Genomic DNA, 26999 nt, shown 5'->3' on the forward strand with positions numbered 1-26999 from the left:
GAGGAGTTCAAAACATAATATGGAAGAACAAACGATGGCCAAAAGTAAAGTATTTTTGTACAACATCAAAAAGGAAAAGACCAAAATAAAAGTGTTCATTTTACCACTGGTGTAGCGACTCTCGTGTCGTCCAATTCTTCTATTATTTCTACTATTGTTCGAAGGCGCTTGGTTATTATTACTTGCTCGGTCAAAGCTAGTTTCTAGCGGAGGTGGCAATGTTTGTCCAGGATTGCTCTCAGACATGACTGACGTCTGTGTTGGAGCCGGCGGCCGTAAATACTGTTGATGTTTCTGTCGCATTATCACATGGGTTTCCGCGGGCTCCACATGTTCGCTGCTCGCTACTGTTGAGGTTGAAACAATTGCCGTTTTGGACGGGGATTTCGATAGCGCGGCTGCGGCGGCTACTATTGCAGGTGAGTGTAGTGCTAGGTTACTGAAGTTAGTATTTAGCGATGGCACGTCTTTTTTCTGCAGTTCGGAAGAGGACGATCCGGATGAGGTAGACGACGGAGAAATGTGGTGCTGAACCGGCCGCACTCGTTGTGAGCTTGGATCGTCGGTGTGCACATCTGGCCGTCCAGCAGCTGATATTATGCGCCAGAGCGACAACCGAAGTATGTTTTTGTTTGTTTAATGTGCACGTATTTGCAAAATATGTCCATTGTGCAGTAGAGTGCATCGTTAAGTTGATTGTAATTGGTGATGGAACGGTGTACAAAACAAAACACAACAGATCGCACAGCGCATGCAAATAAAGAGAGAAATGAAATAAAGTAAGCAAAAGTAAAACGAAACCGAATCGTGTAGTTCACTAAAGAAACAGTAATTAACGCAATGTCTAATAATAAACTTGAAAAATTAGCCTCTACAATGAAGGGTTAGCAGAACGTATTATTGTTCCATTAAAGTAGGTACAATTCAGCTAAGTTTACTCGTACTACAAATTAAAAGTTATTTTTTATTCCCTACACCAGGCATTACACTTCTTGCATCATCTAACCGAACATATCATCACTCAAACAACTTTTAACTGTAGTCATCCAAAGAATTTGTTGCACTAGGATTAATGGTAGGACGCTACAATTGAATCAATCACATCCTAAAGCTTTGATTATTATTTTAATCTTCTATAATTCATTGTCAATTCCACCCAATTATCTGAACCAGTCCTGGTATAGTACAGTGGACTAAAACCTAAAATGAAATTCAACATAAGGAGCGAATTGTTAAACATTTAGAAAGAACTTTAACATTATCAATACATAACCCATTCCCACAATTCTCTGGTATATACATGGACAATTAATACCAATAAAAGAGGTAATATTATGTATCAATTGGAGGATTTTAAACCCTTGCTTGGAGAACGTATCGACAAGCTGATATTGGTTTTAATACATCACAATACACAGAAAAAAATCTTTTCAACGGACACCCGAAAAAAATGTCCAATGCTAAGAGATGGCGTAAAAGTAAGTACTAGAAAGTTAGAATAATTTGAAAACAGGGTAACTAATAGCAGTTTTTCCGGTCATTGAGCAAAATGCTCGGAGAAATTTTGATTCTACTACCACTACCACTACCACTACCACTACCACTACAGCATTGAACATTTTTTCAGGTGTCCCATTAATTTGGTACGCTATTAAAATTAGTTTACGGGTATCTAGCTCAAGGAATGTTAACATTATATGAGTGCAAAATGAATAGCGGTCTCTAGTCATAAGAAAATATCTCGACGTATTGAAATTTGTATAAAGTAATCATTTACGAAACAATCACAAACTAAGGCTGCTAATTGTTTCAATATGTGTCTTGTATTCTTATAATTATAAAGATACAGGTATCTTGTTATCAAATATCTCTAAAATCAGAATTACTTCGAATAATTATATCTCTAATTACAAAGCAAAATTTGTTTTTTTCGAATCATACTTATGATTGTCGTCAATGTATTATTTTCTCAAATGTTTATTTTGATTAAGGACTCGCTTGAAAAATTTGATGCTTTCTATCTGAATATTTTGTTTTTTTTTTATGCTTTTATTAGAAACAAAATATACCTGGATTTTACATTTTGGTCAAAGTAGGTATATAGAATTCTTATTCTTAATTCTAACCAAACTCACGGTGCTTCCACAGACCGTTATTATGAAAAACAAGCACCAAAGGATCTGAGTATACCATTCGATTCGTTATGACGTCCTGAATCTTTGGTTAAAATTTCGAAATCATCGTACGGTATATTTTTAAGTAATGCTCTTTTGAAGGTCGTAATGTACAAAAAAGGTGATATAAAAACGACGAAATACCTATTGTAGAGTACTTTTCCAACCACCATTTCATTAAATAAATACTTTCTGCACATTCCAAGTATTTCATGACATTTATAATTGGTAGAAAGATTTATTTGAAAATCGCACAGTGCACAGTAATCTAAACTCGGAAAATCGTGATCGTTTTAGATTTGACTGTGAAAAATTGATTTTATGTACTCAATAGCTCCAGTAATATTGTTTCATAATAGCACAAGGCCTTGCTAGTGACTAGTGAGTTTGGTTTTTCGATCAATCCACCTAATAGTTAGATGAAAAAATATTTTTTCTAATTTTCAATATACCAGATTGCTTTCTCCAGCAAAGTTGTAAAAAAATTTAAACGAAAAGTTTTTTGTGGAACACCCCTCCTTAGAATCAGTTTTTGACCATAATTATGTCTGTAATGGTCAAAACATTTCAAAATGTTCTAAGATTTTTTTCATTCAACTGAGCTTCGCTCATGACTTTGTAAAATTTATTGTTTGAACAATCACAGAAAAAGTTTTAGACAAAAAAACCTATTTTGAGGAGGGGTGTACCATAATTAACTCTATTTCGTCGTGTCCAACGTACAGATAGGACATCGCAGTAATAAGCAATTTTTTACACAATTTTGTTGAAGAAAGCAATCTGATATAGGTATTGAAAATTAGAAATTTTTTTTTTATCAAGCTATTAGGCGGATTGATCGAAAAACCAAAAACGTCAAAAGTAAGGCCTCGTTCTATAAAACAATTTTTCTGAAGAAATTGGGTACATAAAATCAATTTTTACAGTCAAATCTTAAACGATCACGATTTTCGAGTTTGGACTACTGTGCGCTGTGCGATTTTCCACCAATTGTAAATGTCATGAATTATAAAACTTGGAATGTGTAGAAAATATTTTGGAAGTTATTTAATGAAATGGTGGTTGAAAAACGTGCTTCACAATAAGTATTTTATCGTTTTTATATTTGTACATTACGAGCTTCAGAAGGGCATTACTCAAAAATATACTGTACGACGATTTTGAAATTTTGACCAAAGATTCAGGACGCCATAACGAATCGAATGGTATACTCAGATCCTTTGGAGGATTTTTTATAATAACGGTCTGTGGAACACCGTGAACTGGCTATAAAGTAAGAAAAAAGAAACAAAATTTGATTGACTCGATCATAATGTCAAACCGAGGTGAATATGTTTAAAAAAAGTAGGCGTTCGTATGGCATACCAGCAACGGAGTAACAATATAAACGCATGCAAAATATGAATTATTTTAACAACACTAAAGCTAAATATTCGAAAATTACGAAGAGGCTGATGAAAAGGAATGTAAAAACAATGCAAAAACGTCAAAATCATGAAAATGTCTCAACTAAGTTTATGATCATAGACGTGTGGTATTAGGATTCGAATGGATCAAAAGATTGAAAATGATGATCGTGCTACGAATAAATCCGTTTTCTGAAGAATTTTTATTTGGGACAGACGCTAACCTGAATGATATCGTTTTTCATTGTGAGTAACCCTCCGCTGGGTACTGCGTCGGGTACGGTTTTGTTGTAGTTGCTGCTGTTGTTGATGGTGATGACTACTGTTAGCGCGATCGTTACGTTCCCTACTACCACCACCACCACCACCACCACCGCCACTTCCGGATGAGGTAAAAATATTCTGCTTTTGCTGGGATGAAGGATGATGCAGGTGCGATTGAATATCATTTACGTAGCCTGGGTTATTACTGCCACCGCCACCGCCACCGCCACCATTGTTTCCACCTGACGGTACAAAGTGGTACCAACAAGCAAAATGTTAACTATTTACATTTAGTTTATATAACATATATAATTTTTGGAGCTATTACTACGAATAAAGCAACGATGAAAAAATGATGATTTCTGAGGTAATTGTCATTCAGCCTCCGCCAACTAACAGATTCGAATCAATTGATTGCAAACCACATTAAATATTTATAAGTGGTGCATTGAAAAGGAATTTTTCCTTCGCGCAACTGCTTCAAACTCACGTCACATGCAGAAATATTCCCCTAGCTTATTGGATTTTTTCAAAAGTTGCTTAAAAAATATAAGAAAGATGAATCAAAAGCTTTTGAGCATCAACTAGTGTTGTTTTGGGGAGAATGAATTTATTCGGATCAGAGGACTAACCGAATCGGGTCGAGTATCGCTTGATGTTATGTTATGTAATAACCTCAAAGTCTCATCAAATAGTCGTGCACATTTCAGTTTTCCTGCGACAAATTAGACCAGGAAGTAAGAATATGTATTTTCCTCTATAAGCATCCGCTCGAATCCCTCGATGTGACTTTATGTGTGCCACAATGGGAGCGCCTCTTCAGGTGAAAGGAAACTAATTGGTAGGTAAATGATAAGGGTGGATACAATTTTCCACTTTCTTGCTAATTACCGCCTCCCAGCCATGTAAAGAGATCAACAACGACGTTGATAAGAAGTCGAGAGCAATAAATTGTAGCCATATGGACAAGCAAAAAAAAAAATAAATGACGACGAAGGTGAAACACAACCACAAAAAAAAACATAAAAACAAATTAAGATGACATGAATAGAAAATGAAAACTTCTGTGAATCTATCAATATGTATAACAAACATAAATTGATTAAATATAAAAATGTATATCGCCAAAAAAAAAAAGATATATGTCAGTGCTTGGTTTTAGTGGCAATTATTGCTTATTTAGTGTGCATATAACATTGATCAACCCAGGTGTGTCCACAAAGCTCAAATTGGAAAAAAATTAGAGATTCTAGTTTTTCAACACTTTCTGTGAATTTTGGTGTTTCTAGATACCAACATTTTTTCAGAGACTTAAATGAGTTTTCTCCTAAACATCGTTGAAGCAACGAACCCAGCGAGCAATTACAATGCGACACTTTGACGTAAGTTGTCATCCTTTGCCAATGGGTAGAGGCACCAAATTTCACAGGAATGGTTGAAAAGCTATGATTCTTCTAGGGCAACTATTTTGAGCTATAGCATTTTTTTAGTAATTTTTTTCGCTTTTGTCGACCAGCGTAGTTGTTCACCATTAGTTTTGACATTGCGATACTTAGAATGCTTTTGTTGTAAAAAAATTTCTGCAAAAAAATTTCTGATTCTAGTTTTTCAACACTTTCTGTGAATTTTGGTGTTTCTAGATACCAACATTTTTCCAGAGACTTAAATGAGTTTTCTCCTAAACATCGTTGAAGCAACGAACCCGGCGAGCAATTACAATGCGACACTTTGACGTAAGTTGTCATCCTTTGCCAATGGGTAGAGGCACCAAATTTCACAGGAATGGTTGAAAAGCTATGATTCTTCTAGGGCAACTATTTTAAGCTATAGCATTTTTTTAGTAATTTTTTTCGCTTTTGTCGACCAGCGTAGTTGTTCACCATTAGTTTTGACATTGCGATACTTAGAATGCTTTTGTTGTAAAAAAATTTCTGCAAAAAAATTTCTGATTCTAGTTTTTCAACACTTTCTGTGAATTTTGGTGTTTCTAGATACCAACATTTTTTCAGAGACTTAAATGAGTTTTCTCCTAAACATCGTTGAAGCAACGAACCCGGCGAGCTATTACAATGCGACACTTTGACGTAAGTTGTCATCCTTTGCCAATGGGTAGAGGCACCAAATTTTACAGGAATGGTTGAAAAGCTATGATTCTTCTAGGGCAACTATTTTGAGCTATAGCATTTTTTTAGTAATTTTTTTCGCTTTTGTCGACCAGCGTAGTTGTTCACCATTAGTTTTGACATTGCGATACTTAGAATGCTTTTGTTGTAAAAAAAATTCTGCAACACCTCTGTATAAAACTTGTTCTGATTCCGCGCTTTTGAGATAATACATCTCTATGAGTTGAAATAAATGACAGACCCAACAAATTCAGCTTACGTAAACCAAAACTAAGAATCACTTTGTAACAGTCTTCATTATTTTCAATTGTCAGCCGGTGGAGGAAGGTTTCATGACTTAGGTTTGTGATTCACCCGATCTTCGCTAAAATGTGATGTTTTTTGGTAATCTGACAGCGGGTGAATTAAATTGTACATTTAAATAATTTCTGTTCCGTTGTAATCGTTAATGTGTAAGCATAAATGTAACTGCATGGTCTACATTTTAAAACTACAAATACAGCTTAAATCAATGCTAAACAGTTGAGGTATTTATAACTACTATCGTGCAACTCGAAGCTCTGTCCCGAAACCAAACAGATTTAGTTACGACGTCTTACCTTGTTGTGCATTTTTGGTTAAATATGGCTGCAACAGTCTTGTCCTTTTTTTCTCGTATCCCTTTTGAGTGATATCACCTAAAATGAAAAAAAAAAAAAAACGATACTATTAACACTGCATAGAGTTGGTAATTCTTGTTATTCTAACGACAATCTTTGCAACAATCGTTCTCAACATCAACATTTATTTCTTCACTTTCAATTTAATACGATTGCATTAAAACCTCCTTTCCTGTTATGTGGAGGTGTCTGCAAAATGGTTTATTCATTCTTGGTACTAACTTACAGAACCAAAATTTGAAATTACAATTTCGTTTGGAAACTTCGCACATTGATAGCTATGATTCATCACAAGGGAAGGTATATGGGTTTAATCGATGGCTCAGTTATGCATTGTACTCGTACATATAAATATGCTTAAATTGATTTCATTTCGTGTGAATTTTCAATGGACTACCTACAGCTAGCAATCAAGACAGACGAATAGATTTATGGTCCAATTATTCAGCTAAACCCCGTAAATGAATGTGAATGTGAGATACGGAGTGTCGACTGCTTATTCTAGGTTAGGACAAACTGTTTGCAAAGCATAAGGAATTGATCTGAAGGTAAGACATAATACAAGGAATTATGCGTAAACTCTCATTTAAATAGTCAAGTATAAGCATATCAATTAGAAACAGTTTATTATGTAAAGTGCAACAATTCTTTTCTCAGTTGGTTTTAAGGAAACTTTCTCTGTCATGCGTTAAATCGGTTCACGATAGCACTAACTGGTGACCTGTCCGTCAAAAACTGGTACCACTTCTACTCGTAGTTGGTGACCCATTTTGCACACAACACAATTGTTTAAAAACATGACCCAATCATTCGCAAAACAATTTTCCACAGCTAACGGTATGACAATGTACGTAGAGTCATGTTTTATTGATCATTGTTATCGGTTGCCTGAAGATAAAAGACGAATGGTAGTGGGGATATCGATGAAAACGGTAAGCGCGTGTCAAAGTTTTGTATAAGAATAATTGGCGTTCATCTGCAGTTTGTTAAGTGTGCCAGGCGCATAAATTGACTAATAGACCAACGACAACGTCTTTACTTCCTTATCACCATGTAAACCCTTTTATATGCGTATATATTGTGAATAGTGGCATTTCATTCGGAGACAATGTGGTGACAAATATTTTAAGTTTTACTAGAAGCGAGCAAGGTGCTTGTCAATTATGTTGATTTTTCCACTACTAATAATGTCTACCGACAAACATTGCCGTAATGGTCAATCTAAAAGTATTTGGGACGTATTAAACTAACGGTCAACATTAGTTACCTTGTTTAATGCCGAAAACTTCACAATAAACTGAGAGTAATGACGATGGTGGCATAGTTTTTCGGTGTTATTATATAGGTTCAAACAGTTCATAAAGACCTCAAAGCATGGCGCCACTTAGAGTTTTGACCAAACTACTTGCAGCACAACGCCTTAAACATTTGTTTTACATCACCATTGGGTCTGCATACATTTTAACAAGTAACATAGTTTACGCGTAGCATAATATAACTTACCCCAGTAGCTGCCTCGTCTCAAAGTGGAGTGATTTTTCCGCACACGTTTCTTTGATTTTTTCCTTTTCACTTTTTTCTTATGATTCACATGCACTATGTTGATATCGTTAAATTCATGCACATCACAATAATTTTCATCATCATCATCATCGTCATTCGGTACATTGTCGTCTTCTTCCTCACGCTGTACGTGAAACTCATGTTCTTCTTCGTTATCATTGCTGTTTTCATTGGTCGTTTCCGTTGTGTCATCGTAACAGTCGCAATCACTGTTAGCCTTGTCACACCGTATACAAAACAGGTTCTCGCCGATACTATTAATCAAGAACTCATTTTCACTAAACTCTTCTTCTCCCTCGTCTAGCTCTTCTTTCCCCATATTGTTATCATGCCGACTCGGTATATTTTTTCCATCGACCGACGGAAATACGTTGGCCAGCGAGATTTCATTCACTTGACCTTCATTTATATTCTGTGGCTTATCCGATGCTCGGTCAATTTTCCCCGTTGGTAACAAACGACAATCAGCGGCGGCACAACCAGCAGATCTGAGTAACTTCAATTCTCTCACCACATCTGTTCCTCTTGTTCCCAGTTCCATAGGGCTCATGGGTTCAAAAGTGCTCCCGTACGGTCGCACTTCATAAAAAAGGTGTTTCTTTCCTTTCGCTTTCGGTTTTGCAGCCAGGGCACTTGCTTTACGCTTATCTGGATGCGGGAACATAAACTCCATAGAAGATTCAGCTTCGTTCTCCAAAAAGTACTTTCTCTGGATATGATTCTTCAACCGAATTGTATCATTTTTTGACACGATGAATGAATCGTAATAGTCATTCTCGTTGTCTAAATTCTCCCCGTTATAATCTCTATAAAACTCCTTAATTGCGGCTTCGTTCATTTTTTTCTTTTGGATATAATAATGCCTTAGTCTTTTCAAATGTTCCTCGTAAAACGCTTCAAGATCATCGATCCGCTGATGATACCGTCGATTATTGCAAAAGTTTTCGAAATCCCTCGCGAAGTCCGGTGCTTGTTGATCGGTAAAATCATCATCCAGCTTCGTCCAGTTTTCGTCGTACAGCTCTCGAAAAATATCTTTACTCTGCATGCGTGTTTTCCTAATTGAGCGCTTTTTCTTAGAGGAATTCCTCTGTACCACCATGACGCGCTTGAAATAACCATCCTTACTTACAGCCAATTTGGGTTTTCTGCGTTGCAGTAAAGTAGCCTTTTTCGATTTTCGACGAAATAGGTTTTTCGGTTTCGTTAAGGTTAAACTAAATCCCGAGTCTCTTGAGGACATCGATTTGAAAGATTCGTTTTTTGTTTTCGGTACAGGAATACGAGGGGCTGCTGAGAGAATAGACAGATCTTCTTCTTGCCCAAGGTTGAGTTGTTTCCAAATGCGGCCGGTGTTGATTGAGTAAAACTCTTTATTTTTAGTAAAGGGATTTTCTTTAATTCGTAAAGCATAGGGAATGCTGTTTTCTGGCGAAGCAATCTCTGTGTCGTCATACACTGTTTGATCGTAGAAAATGTTGTTCTCTTCTTCAAAATAATTACTGGGAAAGATAAACTTTGGTTCCGGTCGCTCTTTTGACGTATAACTCCGTTCTAACTCGAAATGTTCATGACTTTTAAATGTGCTGTTACTACAGTCTCCTAGATCCAACGTTGCAGTTTTACCACCGGATTTCCTTAGCTTCTTTTTATATTTATTTACCTGATTTTTAAGCTCAACCGTATTTCTGTTTTGCATGTCTTTTTCGTCTACTTTTATGTCGACGTCTATGAGGTCCAGGGCCGAGTCGTTACTAAGTTGTCGGTTCAAATTTTCCGTCTCTTGATTCTCGTGTTCTTTAGTTTGCTTCACTGCTGGAAGCGGATCACCATCGATAGCCGGAATCCGTATAACAATCCCCTCGCGGGATTTACTACGAATCATTTTGAAAGTTTGTGTATTGATTTTCGGGCGAGAGTCTTTTAGGGAGGATGTTTTGGTATTTGTATTACCTTTATTGCTAGGATGGGATGCTTTGTTTAAGCTTGCTGCTTTTTTCGAGAGAATCTCAGGCTTTTGGGTTAGTGTATCCTCTGGATAGCTGTCAAAGCTAGTTTCTAAATACTTTTCGTTCACGTGAGTCGTCGATTGAACAGATGCGTTCGGTTCACAATACGTTTTGATTGTTACCAATGTTGGCAGCTCCTTGGTAGCTGTCGATGTGCTGAAGTTACTACGAAAGGATCTCTTGGAAGAGGCATTGGTATTGTTCATGGTGTTACTTTCAATGGTAAAAGTACTGATGCTGTAAAAAGATTTGTCGTCCAAATCGTCGGTCTTGCGGCTCATAGACTGAGACTCCGGTTCGTAAGAATAAATTGTACTCTCATCTTCCTCAGGAATTACATCTGCAGTTGTAATGCTCACGTGGGAAATGTTTTTAGCACGGGTTGATTCCAAAGTGTCACTGGAGGTAACTGGAGGTGTATTGACGGATTCCGTGCTTCGAGCTTTAAGATCGGTTGAAATTGATGTTTGTCCTTCATTCTCACGGGATTTTTGAAGCCCTTGTTTCGATGGTCTTGGGGGTTTTTTAATTTTTACTTTCTCCACATGTTTAGTAACCTCGTAACTTTTTTCGATAAGGTTTTGATTCTCGCTGATGTAACGATCGTTGATTTCTTGTAGGGCACGTATTTTTTCATCCAAAGAAGCGTCGTTGGATTCCAATTTCTCTTCGAACGATAGCTCGTGTACTGGACGAAAAGAAGCTTCCTTCGGACCGGTAGAACTGCCAGCTTCATTGTTATTCGATGTTTTAACCAGCTTATCCGGTTGTTTAATCACCTTGGCCTGGTTTTCGAACTCATTGATGTTAACCAGATTCTTGGTGGAGCTTCGTAGCACTGCGGCAGCATTGCGTTTCCGGCCACGCTCCAAGTAACTTTTACGTATGCTGATGCGCTTGAACGAGTCGCTCCGTTTGAAACTTTGATCGATACTGGACTTATCTTTTTGCTTTTTCTTTGTCTTGAGCAAATTCCGGATAGATTCGAAAGTGATCGGCTTCATGTTGGGTTACACATTCACACACTCGCGCACGCCTCTTTCATTTCTACAAAACATCGAGTTTTCACACCTTATCATCGTGGTTTGTCATTTCACGGCGGCTGCGTCGTAGACTGAATTCAAACGAAGATCTACAGAAAAAGATAGAAAACTATCAATGTTCACATTTACTGGAACGAGATTAAACACCACTTTGTTACGCTGGTTTACCATTTGTCACCCATCGACAAGCACACACACGTTCTGCTTTGAAATTGGTACTTTTAGCGCTTCAACCCTTTCTCTTTACCACCGCTTCCGTTATTTGTGCTCTTTCGCGAACAAATGTTTATTTGAAGGAAAAAAAAAACAAACAAAAATTGTGAACGTTAAAAGCCTATCTATCACGTAATTTTTATCAGTCTTAGCAGATATAAGTGATAATGACCTTGGATAGGCGCCTTCGAGCTTGAAACGTACACGTATGTAAGCGTAAATTGTTTTATACACTCTGGCTCACTAAAACGGTCTGTTCAGATATTCACTAAAAACGCTTTTTACGCGTATTTTGAATTTGAGTGAATTTTCCAGAGAAGTCGGTATTTACGTGGTTTGTCTTGAATGATTTTTTTTTAATTCGTTTCTCAGTTGTCAGTTAAATTTCTAAAACCTTATTCCCAAACATTCATTGATACCACCCGGCTTTCCCATTTATTGTTTATTTTTTTACAGTATTTAATGGACATTGTGAAAATTTGTTTACATCGATTTTAGAAATTACGCATGTTTCTAATATGTTACGTATTCTTCGCGTAAAAAGCGGCTTCAGTGTAATTGAACTGTGAAAAAACTGCTTGCCGGGCGACTAACAATGAATGAATGTGTTGTTGAGTTTTTTCAATTGCTACCTTGCTTGATAATATTATTTATTGTCTCGTTTGCAGACGATGGATGGAATGAGGAAGACCAAAAAAATCAAAACATTCATTCGATTTCACGTAAAATGTGACAAATTACTCCCAACAATTTACGTTCCGCAATGTATTGTAATATTTTGCAAGTATTTGCAATAACATTGGACTCTTAATTCTAACTTTCCAAATCAATAAGCAATTGGAACAGTTGCGCAACTGTAATTTTTTTTTAAATTGAAAAAGGTGAGGGGGGGGGGGGGGTTGCTTAGTGTTGCGTATTTTAGAGGGGGGAGTCATATTAAACGTTATTTATTATTATTGGAGTCTGAGATCTACATTTTGAGCGTTACGTAATTTGTGTGCCAAGTCGAATATGTGAACGTTGTTCAAGCGTAGTCATATTACTAAAATTCTTTGAAACTTCCATCTATGTCCTGCATGAGGTATTTCCAAATGTTTTTAACTATCCTTAAAAATAACCAAAGAAAATAAACAAGAAGATAATGGAGTTCTCTTTTTTTTTTTGTTCACACAACATTTATTTGACACGGCACAATAATGGAGTTCACTTGTACTGTATACAAAAGCGTACAAGAACCATGCAATTTAAATAAATTTGCAATAAATTTTGCAATTTAAATAATCCACTCCATTTGAATTTTTTTGAATGACCTTAGATCTTCAAGCAAGTTTTTATCGTACTAAAATTATTGCAAAAAAAAGTTTGTTAACTTTATGAGTAAAAAAAGGTGGATTAAAAAATAATAAGCTCAACTTTTTTTCTATTTCATAATACACTAAAGTCGCTTTTAACGCGGGGGATACGTGCCGCGTAAAAAAAACCGCGTAAATTCCGGAATCCGCGTAAAAAAAACGCGTAAAAATCGCATAAAAAGAGACCTTAGTGTACTTCAGCGATGTATGATTATGTGAAATCAATGCCAATCGTTAAATCCTTTATGATCAGCGGTTATAAACAGTAAAGACATTTTTTATACGGTAAGTGATGAACTATTGAGATGACCTGCGACGGTTTTGTTTGTGATAGCTCACAAGTTTTATAGTCAAACCAAAAGCGTTCGATGTTACGGAGCCTGTGGTAATCAAGTTAAATTGCGGCATCAGATATATATCCAGACTTTCGAAGACTACTTTCGTTGGTTTCTTTTTCCACCCGTTGCAATTTGCAACAGTTTGTCTGCGGGATTGTTTTAGTAGCATAAGCTGTGATTATTTCGATGTTCATATACCCCACTGTAAAACCCAATCTTCGTTACTCATTTCTTTGACCCAGTTTTGAAATCAACGAGATGTATCATAACGATGGTGAAGCTGCGAGGGGTCTAGTCGTTGGGAAAAGTTATGTGAAAACGATCACTGCTTGCGGATACTTCGCGGATGAAGGTGCAACTCGGTGAAAAGTGCGGGAAACGTGCATATCGAAAACGCGACGCTTCAAGCTATTGGCACAGCATTTGGGTGTATGAGCTTGGCGTGTATAATTAAGCACCTCACTATACGCACGTAGAGCACTTGCAAATTAAATCGGTTCCAATTATGCGATGGCCCAGCTACTTCGGAAAGTGTGGCAACTACAGCGGATTAAAGATTTCAATTACACGGTGGAAATGAGAAAATCGTGGTCTTTTTAAACATACATATGCGTTTCCCATCGAAGTGAAAATCAATTCTCTAACGCGAGATTCGACATAAGCTTTAGAGCACGATGTATACAAATAAGCAACTGTGCTCCAAGCAATTCGGTACGTGAGTTATAATTCCTGCAGCGAATCTGAATTTTCCCATCAACATCACTGATGCATTAACCAGTCCACAAACAACACACTTTTATTATTGACTTATTAAGTCACATACATGCACACCCTGAACGAAACCTGAATCTGTTTAGCGTACCATGAGAACGTGAAACTTATCTTTACGTTTTAGAAGCAAATGAGGTGCAGATTCATGATCAGATGAAAACAACGACGCGTGACATATATTGCCTGGTGCCGGCTACAATGAAAACATTGCTTTGTAGGAAGGGCGTTAATTACTAAAAGTTCATTTGTAGTTTGTTATAGCCCGATGAAAAAAAAACATTCCATCACCTTTTGATATAGTGAGCACAAGAAACGGTTTTAAACTGTGGCAAGATTTATTATTAACGATCTTGCTTAATAAAAATTCAGATAGCAACTCGAAAGCTTTTCAATTGATGTTATTGAATATGAGCATAAAAACATGCCTGCTCTGTAAGTCGAAATAACACTGATATGTGATTTTCAAACGTTGTTTTTTATTGACCGAATGCCGATGCACTAGTAACTGATCGTTAATTCATATAGACACCACTATGAATTGCAACTGAATGTGAATTAACGTTCCGGAATAATAGTTTACCACTGTTTTTTTTTTCTTCTTAGCTGCGACCTACATATAACTCCACGCTACATATTAATGAATGTTGTGAAGAGAGTTCTCCTCTGGCATTTCATCTTCTGTAGGGTGCAAATTGTTCTTCGTTTCTGTGTGTTAGTATAGACGTAGTTTTCTCTGTGCAGTGAGAAAATCACAAAAAATCGGCTCATCTTGGAAACCGGAAAATTAATGTACCCGCCTGGTGGCATACAGTTGGCATACGACGCATTTGTGCTGACGTTTTTTATGGTTGCGGGAGAAAAAGCTGTATTACAGTACGATATGATGTGCATAGACCTTGCCGAAAGTTTATTTTATATAGCAAATTTGATGGCTAAACTGAATGGCACGCTACATTTTTTTTGTAATCTATCAAGACCGAGCGATACGTTTGATCTTAATTGTTGAAAATTATTAAAAAGTAACTCATTGTAATAGTCATTGCAGATTCAGTACAAAATCGAATGTATACATAACATACCTTGATAAAAAAGTTCTCTTTACTATTACATGAAGTTAGAGTAAATAGAAGTTGGGGGCAGCATCAGCATCGGTTCAATAAAATATCGGTTCAATAAAATATCAAATTAATTAGTCGTTTCTCAGGAAAGTCAAATGATGAAGGCTTCTCAGCTGGTAGTAATAACGATTATTTTCCTGAAGTAGCTATAGAAAATGAATCTGTGAAGTTTTATGGGGAACGATTCGAATAATATATTTAAAAAATACACATTAGTAGAAAAAACGACCCGCCAACGTGAGGTTAGCCGATTTTTTAACGTAGGTCAACGGTTAAAATATCATCTGTACCAAGGCACCTGATTAATATATTGAATATTTTTTCGTCATATGAGACGCTCTCCGCAAATCGCCTTTTGTTAGACAACTAAATTCTTCATGTGAAAAAAAAAAACAAAGCACAAAGAGATCGGAATAAACGATTTAGGGGCCATCCACATACCACGTGGACAGATTATTAACGATTTTGACCCCCCCCCCTCCCCCTCCGTGGACAATTACCCATATAAATTCTGAAAAAAATGTATGGACCGTGGACATTAGCCAACCCCCCCCCACCCAAAGCTGTCCACGTGGTATTTGGATGGCCCCTTAGGGTTATTCTTTCCTTACGCTTAAATTTACTCAACAGCTTCGAAACCGAACGATTCGTTTTGTTGCGAATGGATGTGATGGAGCTTCAAACGACAGGATAGCCAGGAAGTTTCACTTTTGCTCTGTTGTCATATTTAACAGCGCTATGTGCGTTGGTGCTCTATTGATACACATAAATAAGGTTGTGTGTGAGCGATTAGGATACAAATCTTACGAAACAATTGAACGAGTATTCAATTGTCTCGAAGTGAAGATTTGTATCCTAATGGTTTGCACATAAAAATCAAAACAAAGCAAAGCCTTGGTGCTACATTCTGATTCGAAACTAGACCTACTTTTTATTATACACAAACTTCGCAGTCAACTGTTAAGTGTACAGGACAATAGCGGGGCTAGCGCTGCGATTCTACTGACACTAACAGTCTCTCCCGAGCCGAGACTCGCACCTATGACAACTGGCATGTTAGGCCAGCATCGTACCTCGGGACCAGCTGGTTCGCACATAAAAAGTTGAAAAATAGGTCAATTTTCAAGAAGTTGCCACTGTTTTTTAATTTAAGCAAATTAAGAAATTCCAACCGTTTTATTTATGTAACTCAAAACGTATAAGTTCAAATTCTAATTATTATCTATTTTAAACTAGTAAAAATCCTTGCAAAAGTGAGGCAAAACATTGGATTCGAAGCAGCTCAAACCATTTTTTTTATTGGTTTATGATTTGATGCGAGTGACAACTGTCAAACTTTCATAATAGGTTGGTCTCATGAAATATGAGGGATTCCCTATAGTTTTATATTTTATCTGCATATTTCCGAACGAATCAACTAGAGTTTTAAAAAGCTGTTCACCCTAAAAATTAATTAGGATAAAAATTCTTAGTTGAAGCATTAAGCAAATTGATTTAAAAATCAATCAATATATTGACAATATTCAACACTTTTACACATAATGCATCAACACCTATGGCCCAAACAATAAAATTGTTAATATGATGAATTCCGACGATTATATTCCACCATCATGAATGCTGAAAGTGACCCATACTTTACATTTCAATCGATTTATACAAATCAGCATCCTGTGCATTCATCCAGATGCATGGTGCACTAATGCTTTTGTTAACCCGTAAAGACCCGGGACGGAACTGGTTTTTTGAAAATGCTCGTTCTCAGCACTGGAACGGCCGATTTGGGAAAACTTGAACTTTTATTCAAGGGGAATAGTTGCTCTAAGTTTTGGTAACGGTGCCACATCTCTGGACCCCTCCCCGTTTTTGTGAGACGCAAATATGTATGTGTTTTTTCTAATTTTTCAAACAAATTGAGCAAACACTGGTGATTTTCATACGTATCAATTGCTCCATGTATCAAATCATGTCAGGTGGATGAAATATGGTATGTAAGAGTAAATTTTAGAGTTTTCATATTATTTCAGTACAAAATCACAAAACTACGTATTTTCGTAAAAAATCTAATAAGAAAATCGTTCTTCAAATTTTTTAGCTCTACATTTTTGAAGTAAGGTCTCCTGAATCAATTCGCGATGAAATATTTATTTTAGCATGCAAATATTTTGAGAAAAACGAGTTTAAATTCACTAAAGTACGTATTTTCATGGAAACCTGATTTTCTCAGTCTCCCACAATAGGTTTCAACTTATCTCTTCAATTTTCAAGCTCTATATTTCTAGAGTAACGTCTTCTGAATCCGAAGATGCTGAAAGATTTATTCTAGCATGCACATATTTAGAGAAAAACGAGTTTGAATTCACTAAAGTACGAATTGTTATGAAAACTTGATTTTCTCCACATCTGTGCATGCTAGAAAAATCTTTCACCATCTTTGGATTCAGATGACGTTACTTTAAAAATATAGAGCTTGAAAATTGGAGAGCTAAATTGAAATCTACCGTGGGAGACTGAGAAAATTAGGTTTCCATGAAAATACGTACTTTGGTGAATTTAAACTGGTTTTACTCAAAATGTTTGCATGCTAAAATGAATATTTCATCACGTATGGATTCAGGAGAACTTACCGCAAAAATGAAGAGCTTAAAATTTGAAGAACGGTTATGTTGTTTGAATTTTTATAAAAATTAGAACGAGCATTTTAAAAAAACAAGCTCCGTCCCGGGTCTTTACGGGTTAAGCTTTGATGTAATTCGGGAATTTCAAGTGGATAAGAATGCTGTGAGGCGATTTTCAGGAGCCTTGCTCCGTACTCAGAAACCTTTCTTCTCGTATCTCTTTAGTTTTAGAGTGCAAAAATTTATAGATGAAGCAACGAAGATAAAACATCTTACGAAGTCGTCATCTACCTATTAGAATATTATTTTGTGTGTAGTGGTTAAAAATATTCCTGGTAGAAATATTTTGAATAAACTAAAAAATACCATTCCATCCAATTCAAGTATTAAATAGCAGAATACAGCGATAAGAAGTAATATTTAATTTAAGTACATAAAGAATTAAACTCTAATTTTCTGATAATTCGTTTTAACAGAGCTTACTTTGTAGGACTGGAGTGGAGCAAAACGTGTTGGAATGATGATACGGTCGCCTGTTTTTAACCTTACTTAGGATTAATGTAAGTTGGTTTTTGCTGCTGCAGCTTCATGCAATAGCACAGTGGGTTGTGTGCTTGCGTACTCAAATGGCAAAACACCTAAACCTCAACCCGTTTCAACTAGAGGACATTCGTCCGGAGACGATTTATCCATGATGTTTTTATGAGTTTTCTCAGAAAATTTCATTACCCCAAGTAGCGGATAAGAACGTAGCTTAAGTCCATTATTACGACACGCTTTTCGCAGTTCACTGAACTCGTTACTGGAAATGGATATCGATATACGAAAATAAAAACACAAACATACTTCGAGTTTTGGTAGCATTGATGAACTAATAAGAATACACAAAATAATAAAAAAAATCAATTGTGGACTGAGGTATTTCAGGCTGAAAAAGGAATGCGAAAAATTTCACACACGATACATTTTAAATATTGTATGATAAATACAATGATACACAACCAACACCTAGTCAAAAATCGACTCTGATCGACTGTGAAAAAAAAAGGTCCTATTAAGACCGCTAACTACAGTGACACGGGGATCGTTACCCCACAACACATAGTGTGATTGAATTAAGCGCCGAGTTTTTGTTATCAGGGAAATAGTTTTGATACATCTAACTAGTATTAGACTATTCAAAGAATGTCTCTATTATCTGGGAATGTGAATTTTTGTTAACCATAGCACAGCCGATGCAGTAAGTTTTCACTGGAGCGATGATGTGAAATAAAAATTTTAAAAGTTTATCCTAAATCACAACTGTTCAACAATTAGGGGCCGTTCAATAATAACGTAAGCATATTGTTTCATTTTTTCGACCTCCCCTTCTCTCCCTTGTAAGACTCTGTAAGACTAAGATTTTTTGATACTCCTTCTTTCCTCTAGTAAGATCTTATTACCACCAAATATAGATTTTTATCCGTCAGCACCATACTACATCACAACCTTCAATCAGACGACTCCAACCATTAACACTTGGGCGGGGATGGAACCAATATGCCCAGAGCTTCGACACAAGCCCTCTACAGTGAGAAGAAGGCGTTTTCATCACTACTCGACCAACGCAGTCCATGTGATATACCTTTTATGAACTTGTTCTTGTTAATCAGTACACTATTGGAGATCAATAAAAGGCTTCTATTCAAGCCATGAAAGAAGCAAGTATAACATAACTTTTCAGAATTAGAGGTTAGAACAAAACAGTAACATTTCAAAATCAATAAAGATTAGTATAAACATGAGGGTGGCAATGACTATATGGAGAAACGTTCATCATCGAATTTCAGGAACCGAACATGTACATTTTGTTCATTGGTCCAAAAAAAATCTGTGCTAAATTTCAGCTCAATCGGACATGATTTAGAGGTGCCTTAAAGCGCTCAAATTTGTGATTTTTCGATCCTCACAAATTTATCAAAGGGAGAGTACATGAAATGGGGAAAATCGGAACTTTTTTTTCGATGCCAAATGACTTAAAAATGCATAATATGTCGAGATCTGGTGTTATCTCGAGAAAAAAAATTGACCTTCTGGGACTAGGCCGTTTTCTGGGCAACCGAAGGTTTAAAATGAATATTCTAAAACTGGCTTCTAAAATGAGTCACAACTTGTTTCAAACCAGATGTAAATTATTTTAATGTTAATTAGGTATCTCAAACTTGACTTGAAGCCTTGAACTTGAAGCACATTCTATAAGTCTATTCTATTGTCGAAGATACCATACTTCCGTCTACCTGTTCAAACTTTTGTGGATTTTTTTTTTTTTTTTTTCAAATTATCCAGACAGTTTTTAGGTACATCCTTTTGAAGTGGACTTGTGAGGAAAGCTCATCATTAATGTTTCATGCAAACCTTGAAGATTGGATATATTTTTTTCTGCATTTTGAGAAGGAAATGTTTTACATGTAGGTAACGGGTGACAAATAGAATTTTGGAGTTTTTGGAGTTTCTCTTACTCCACAGCAATAACACTTAGAGAGAAATGAGACTAATGAGAGTATGTATATGTATGCACTCTTTCTCTCCTCTTTATATCAGCATTTTGTTATGTTGCCCAGTTTTGTTCAAAACGGCATCGAAACAATAAATAATGCGCAAGCAATACCACAGTTCTAAGAGCATAGAAATCTCGGCAAAAAGTTCACGACAAGCCATTCTCAAAGCGAAAAATCTTTCGGTTTCGACTGTGAATAATATTCTGCAAACCTCAAAAATAATTCGCAAGGAAGGTAGTGGAAGACCGACTAAAATAATGTATAAAAAAGGACTTCGTTTCTCTTGTCTAAATCTTGGTTTAAGCCCAGTGGTTTGGCTATCAATCAAGATGTATACCAGAACAATTGTTTGAACAAAACTTTGATACCATTTTTTAAAAAACACTATGGTGATAGAAGGTATGTGTTTTAGCCAGATAAAGTATTGTCACATTACTCCACAAACTAACTTGAACGAACGCCTCAATGTCACCAAATCGAAGATTTATTTGGGTTCCTTGGTGAACAAAAATTGAAGAGCAACGAACTGCAAACAGTTGATTGGTAGTATGCAGGGAAGCACTCGAAAAGTCGATCTGAAGGCCGTACACCGGTCTTGTTTCGGCATTATGAAAAAAAATTTCTTCGGAGGGCCGATTACGGGCTTTCTTGGATAATCATTTTAGGTAATAATGATTATATCTACATGAGAAACAGATCAGTTATTCTTCAAGTACGTCTACCTTTTTTTGATGACACTATAAAAAAACACCGTAAGTCTACTTCAAGAAGTGTTATTTACATTCATAATACAGAGCACCAATGATTGTATTCTGTTTGAGCAAAAATATCTTATATATCGTTGATATACTGCGCAATAAGGTAGAAAAAGTAGAGCCATTGATACTGCAAGTATCATTATAAAGACAATAAAAACATATAAATTGTATTCAATACAGTCTTTGTTTTTTATCAATCATTCGAAAATAGGTTACAATTTACATTTATTTCTCCCACTCAAGACAGTGCAGAGTTAGATATGAATATAATTTCCTAGTTTTCAGGGCACTATTCATCAAGCATCTGAATCCGTTGTTTACTTGACGTCGCAAACGGTGAGTAACTATAGGCAATCATTTGATTCAGATGTTTGTTTTGGAGAATGTTTCGAACAAGGTTGACTCTCTATTGTCCATTAATATCATATACAGCGGGTGTATATAATCGTTTGATGGTGGGTTTGAAAGTCTAGTTTGGCAGCATAGCGCGATAAGTGCGGAAGCACAATAATTTAACAGTTGCAATAATTGGGTACAAGACTCGACTGACTATTTGTTAAAGTTTGTATTGATTTCGGATTTTAGTTGCATTTCGTTAAAACCCGTTAACCGATTTAACAAAGTATTACCGATTTTAAATTGAAATAAACTTGAAATGGTAACCAAAAAGGGAGATTGTGGTTGGATCTCGATATAGAACTCGAAATTACAGGGTGGCCACTCAGTTTTCATTTTTGAATTCCCGCATTTTTCCCGACTTTTTCCCGCATGATTTCAAGAAATTCCCGATTCTCGGTTGCTGGGTTATGTTACGTCAACAGCTGAACATAACCCAGTTACTGTGGCTTAAAATAACCCAGTTACGCTGGCCCAGAAAATACTGCGATTTAACTGTATTTCGAATTAGGCGTTAACATAAATCCTGAAAACTTTTCAGAAGTTAATTCACACTTTGTGCAGCATTATGACTTGCTCGTGCATCAAAGTTGCGTCCCTTTGCTCTTCTCCCAGCATTTTTACATCCAACGCCGAAATTTGACAAGACCAAAATTTCGAGGAAAAGGACAAAAAAGTAACTTCAAAACCTGGAGGAAGAGACCAGAATTTTACTTCAAAACCTAAAAGAGAAATCGTTAAAATGGTCTTGAATTATATTTTTTATATGAAGAAGCTTTTCCTACACTAACATGACTTGAAAAAATCGTTCAAGAGAAAACAGTGTTTTTCAAATTTCTGTTGAACTTTTCGAGAAATTGAAATAAAATATTTGCATGAAAAAATCGATAAGAATATCGAGTCCAACTTGACACGCAAAAGGAAAGTTGATTTTGGATTTCCGCTTGAAAATATTGAAATTTACGTTTTTCCTGAAAATTCTTCATATAGATAGTATTTTTCTAGAGAACTACCTTTTTAAATTTGTTTTCTCCATACTCGAACAACCATCAATGTTTAGTTTACGTTATGCAGTTATTTTAAAATTTCAAAATATTGAAATTTTTGAAAAACTAAACTTTTTGAGATAATTAATTTTTAATTTTTTTGCCTAAGAAGTTGCTTTCAGCATTGAATACTTGTTTCTGAAGGTCTAAACTACTACCTACAACTTTACCGAAAACATCACAGTAATCAAACAAATCGTTCTGGTTTCGAAAATAAACTTTCAGAAAATTTTAAAATCCACCATTTGTTTTTTTCCGCTCCGTGTTCAAATTATCATCATTGTAACATTTTGCAGTTTAAAAAAGAACATATAGATTAAAAAAAGCGTGCTGAGCTACTAAGTGTGTATTTTTTTTTACATTTTTTTTCCACAAATAGTTTTTTTTTCTTCACACAATATTAAAACTACTATTTGAAACTTTGCCGAAAGCATCACACTAATAAAGCAAATCGATTCAGCCCGAGCAAAGACACGAATTTACAACGACTGGCTTCGTACATCAAGACCAGTTGAAAAACGAAGAAAATGTAAAATTTCGTATTTAAAATAAAAACAAATAAAGTAAATGGAATGCTTTCTTAAAAACCATCAAAAACGAGCTTCAAATGGTGTTTTTCAAGATCATTTCCGATTGTAATTACATCAAAAATCGTTATTTGCAGCCAAAATGTATAATTTACATAAAAATATGGATTAAAAACATGTACAAAAAAATTGTTTTTAAAAAAATCAAAGATAATTTTTACTCTATCTTGTAACAAGTTTCAAAAACTCGAAAAATGCTGTTTTTTATGCTTTATGTAATTTCAAAATCTAATTCACTATTTTAAAAAGTACTAAGTTTTGCTGAAGCAGAGCTAAAATTCGATAAATACTTCTTCTAAAATACTAGCTAAAATAAAAATCTTCTATTTGAAAAACTTCAGAGTGAGCCTTGTGTGTCACTTCTTTGTCCTCAATTTGTTCAATCGAAGAAAACATCAAATTAAAAGTAGCAATAGCTAGTAATATTAGTAAGATTTTACAGCAAAACTTGTTTTGCGTTGTTCTTAATAATTGAAACAGTTTCTAACATATATGTAAGAATTTATAAATGATGTTTTAACTATAACCGCTTTCTCGAAAAAAAATTGCCAATTTCCATTCTCATGACTCCGGACCGGACTTCGAACCGGAACCCGGTTCTTTATTTCAAAGGTAATTTGCTATTCCATCTTAAAAACTTTCCAGGCCAATATTTTATTTTTAGATAACACCAGATCTCGACGTTGATGCAATTCTAAAACAAAACTTATTTCATATGAAAGGCAGGGCTGATGAAAGTAGTCAAGCTGGTCAAAGAAAGTTACTTTTTGACTTTTTGATTTAAAAATTGACTGCTGATGGAAAATGTGACTTTTAAGGGACCAACTTGCAGCCATGCACCTCCAACTTCTCTGCCTCTTAGTCTGCTTCCTGCCGTCGCTTTGTTGCATTTTCATGCTTGTCTACTTCATTCTGCATTCAAGGCCTCTACTCATTTTGCGTAAGAGTTACGCGCATATTGAGTGATTTGTTCACGGCGAAATCCCCAACTCCTCCATAATTTGTAATTACATCATACACAATACCTTGAACCAACGAAAAAAAACTTGGTCAAAAATCCCGATTAGATAGAGAAATTCCCGACTTTTTCCCGCATTTTTCCCGATGTAATTCGATTCCCGAATCCTTCCCGCATTTCCCGGTTTCCCGATAGAGTGGCCACCCTGGAAATTATATCTAGTCGTCATTTTTAATATTGACCAAAATGTATTTGTTTCACCGTGCAATTTTAAACCTTTATCAGAAAGCTGCGATAATACACATTCACTAAAGTAAATGAACAATACTAATGGCATACCAACTATGACATATGCCATTCTCGCCCGGAAATGGCTTGAGAAACTCGATACCGTGAAATAAAACAATGTATAGGATCATAGCCAGGTGAGGCCAGCTTAAAATTTGCCATGAAGGTCTAACAATTGAGCCACGGTTTTGGCAAACAGTTTCTTATAGTACATAGCAGCATCCGGTGGCCTTGAATTTGCAATTTTTTCTTTGCCTTTCCGAGCAGTAATTAATCAACCGGAATTAAAGCAGGTGCTTCAGATCTGCTACAACCGTGATGAATTTATCACAATGGCTAATCAGTACTTTGCTTCAAAACAGCAAGAAAAGCAGTAACCAGTAAACTGTAATGCCCAACATAATTCGGGTTTTTCGTTTGTGTTTAGATTGTCGAAACGTATATAATGCCGCAAACGAAGCACATTTGAAGCTATGATGGCTTTCTATTTTCACAGTTCAGACAACTGTCACTTATTATGCAAAAGCGTGGAAACTAGGTGAAATAATGAACAAGTTGGAACGGAGATAGTTGGAGCATAGAATTGATAAAATAAAAGTGAAAACCGACACAGTTTAATGTCGAACTATCAAGGGGAAGTATATAAAATAAAAATACACTTGTTGCAGGGAAGTGGCACACATTGCTATCGCCAAAGATTCTTGGGTTCTTCGTATGCATCGTTTAACTATAGCTCTGAAGTGCTGGGTGAAAATAGTTGCAATGAAACAATTAATCGAGCGCTCATTATAAGCGCTGCTATTAAAGCAGCTGGAAGTGATTATAGAAAAGTATTTCGTGCAGAATGCAGAATGGCAAGCTTTATCAATAAAAATGTACAACAATAAAACAACAGTGGGAAAACAAGACAAACAGCGTCAATTAGGATTTTCACTTCAACTATTCTGTCGCGAATGTCTGATTAGCAGAACAAAAGGAGTTTTCAAGTCTATGGCAGACAACCGAACAGACAATAAGCGGCAAAGTTGAAACGGTATTGCGTAATAGCTTTGGATACCGCTTTTCTACTTTCATAGGTATAGACAGGTTGAGATTGTTGCAAAGCATACAACTGACGAAGTTTGCCGATGCACCGTTTCAATACAAGATATTTTGTTGAAAAGAAAATATCATGTTGATTTGTATGTTTTCTAAACCGTTTAATTGTGTTAACAATCAAAACTATCGTATCGAGTTGACATTGCATCACTTGTTTATTTTTTACACAGAAATAAATTACCAAAACGGTATTAATTTTTTTAAGGTGAAACCTACAGCGAAAAGCGTTTTTCTGTATTTTTCTAATTAATTTAGTTTAAGTTCAATCTCGAGGTCAGAAATATACAGAAAAATGCACGCGAAAAATGAACATTTTGTTTTGCGCCTATAGTTACACATTAAAATACGGTGTACGTAATAATTTCTGCAACGGAAAATGCTTCCCAATACAATCGAGTCGAAATCAACTTCCGCGTATCGTTTTTCACGCCGAATGCAGGTTATCCAACACATCGATCAATTTTGATACATACAAATCTTAGCCATCTACGTAACTACGACAATGACCTGTTAATAACACCTGCTTGATGGTGAACAAATGGATGTGCCGCTTACATTACTACTCATAATTTACGTTTGTTTGATTTGTTGATGACCGCGAAAACTTTGCTGTAGGTTTGTTGTGTCTTTCTGTGCAGTCTTCTTTGGCCGGATGAATGATTGCGAAAAAATAAAAAAGGCGATATTTCACCAACGTGGTTACGGCACATAACCACGGTAAAGATTGGTTTATAAATTGGACCTATGACGTACATAGGGGGAAATGGTTATCAACAACTTGTTGGTGATGAATTCTCGGAATGAATAGAACAAGTAATTCTTTTATAATTTTTATAATAGATTAGCTGGCAAGTTGTTCATTATTAATTCATTCGTTTGTCTCGAGTGTTTTCTCGAATTCAAAGGCACGTTAGATGGAGTACCTTTTGCTCCAATTGTGAAGTCTGCGCGCTACCAAATATCAGTATCCGAAAGAAAGTACTAAGTTTTGCTGAAGCAGAGCTAAAATTCGATAAATACTTCTTCTAAAATACTAGCTAAAATAAAAATCTTCTATTTGAAAAACTTCAGAGTGAGCCTTTTGCACTGGTCGAGGCGTGCGTGGAGCTTAGAGCAAAAGAGGAGCGTGACGATATTGGTCTTAGGGGAAACTACCTCTCTCAGTAGTTAATTGACCAAAACACCATGCCGGAGACATCGAAGATTGCAGGTTCGAATCCCGTCTAGACGAGGACAATTTTTTTTTAATTTTTGTAAATGTTTCATTTGAGATTTCGAATTCCTCGGTGAACAAAATAACTTAAGAGCAACGAACTACTTTATAACTTATCATTTTTTGGGTCTTTACATTCAATGATAACATTTTCCCCATGAATCCTATTGCCACCCCAATATAGCTGTATACATAAAACAAAAAATAGTATATACAACAATTTGCGTTTTACACCTAAATCGTGTCCGTCGTGTACGTCTTTATTCACTTTTATTTTTGAGAATTCAACAATGTTCAACAAGTAGAATTCTGAGATGCGCAATAAAATTTTTCTAGATCTAAAACCGCTTTCATAGCATTATGAGACCCGACTGAATTACAGAGCAGACTGCTCAGATAGATAGTTTTGGTGACTCATGTAGTAAAACATCGTACCTAGGTCTGAGTCAACGACTCTAAACGCTTTT

At 35.8% G+C, this 26999-nt stretch overlaps 1 protein-coding gene across 21 annotated transcripts in view; it reads right to left on the minus strand.

Moving 5' to 3' along the window:
• LOC129721410 (disco-interacting protein 2) overlaps window positions 1-26999 on the minus strand; it is a 178543-nt gene that overhangs the window by 14812 nt on the left and 136732 nt on the right. For 4 of the 21 annotated variants that reach the window (XM_055673928.1, XM_055673931.1, XM_055673929.1 and 1 more), the window contains exons 2-5: window positions 8130-11330; window positions 6567-6644; window positions 3805-4086; window positions 105-590 (exon numbers count right to left, since the gene is read on the minus strand). In XM_055673928.1, the coding sequence (XP_055529903.1) occupies window positions 105-590; window positions 3805-4086; window positions 6567-6644; window positions 8130-11202 (3919 nt within the window). In that variant the 5' untranslated portion in view covers window positions 11203-11330. The remainder of the gene's footprint in view (window positions 1-104; window positions 591-3804; window positions 4087-6566; window positions 6645-8129; window positions 11331-26999) is intronic. The other 17 variants (XM_055673940.1, XM_055673942.1, XM_055673939.1 and 14 more) reach the window with 7 other exon arrangements.

Source organism: Wyeomyia smithii, chromosome 2, assembly GCF_029784165.1.
Source record: "Wyeomyia smithii strain HCP4-BCI-WySm-NY-G18 chromosome 2, ASM2978416v1, whole genome shotgun sequence".
NCBI classification, from domain to species: Eukaryota; Metazoa; Arthropoda; class Insecta; order Diptera; family Culicidae; genus Wyeomyia; species Wyeomyia smithii.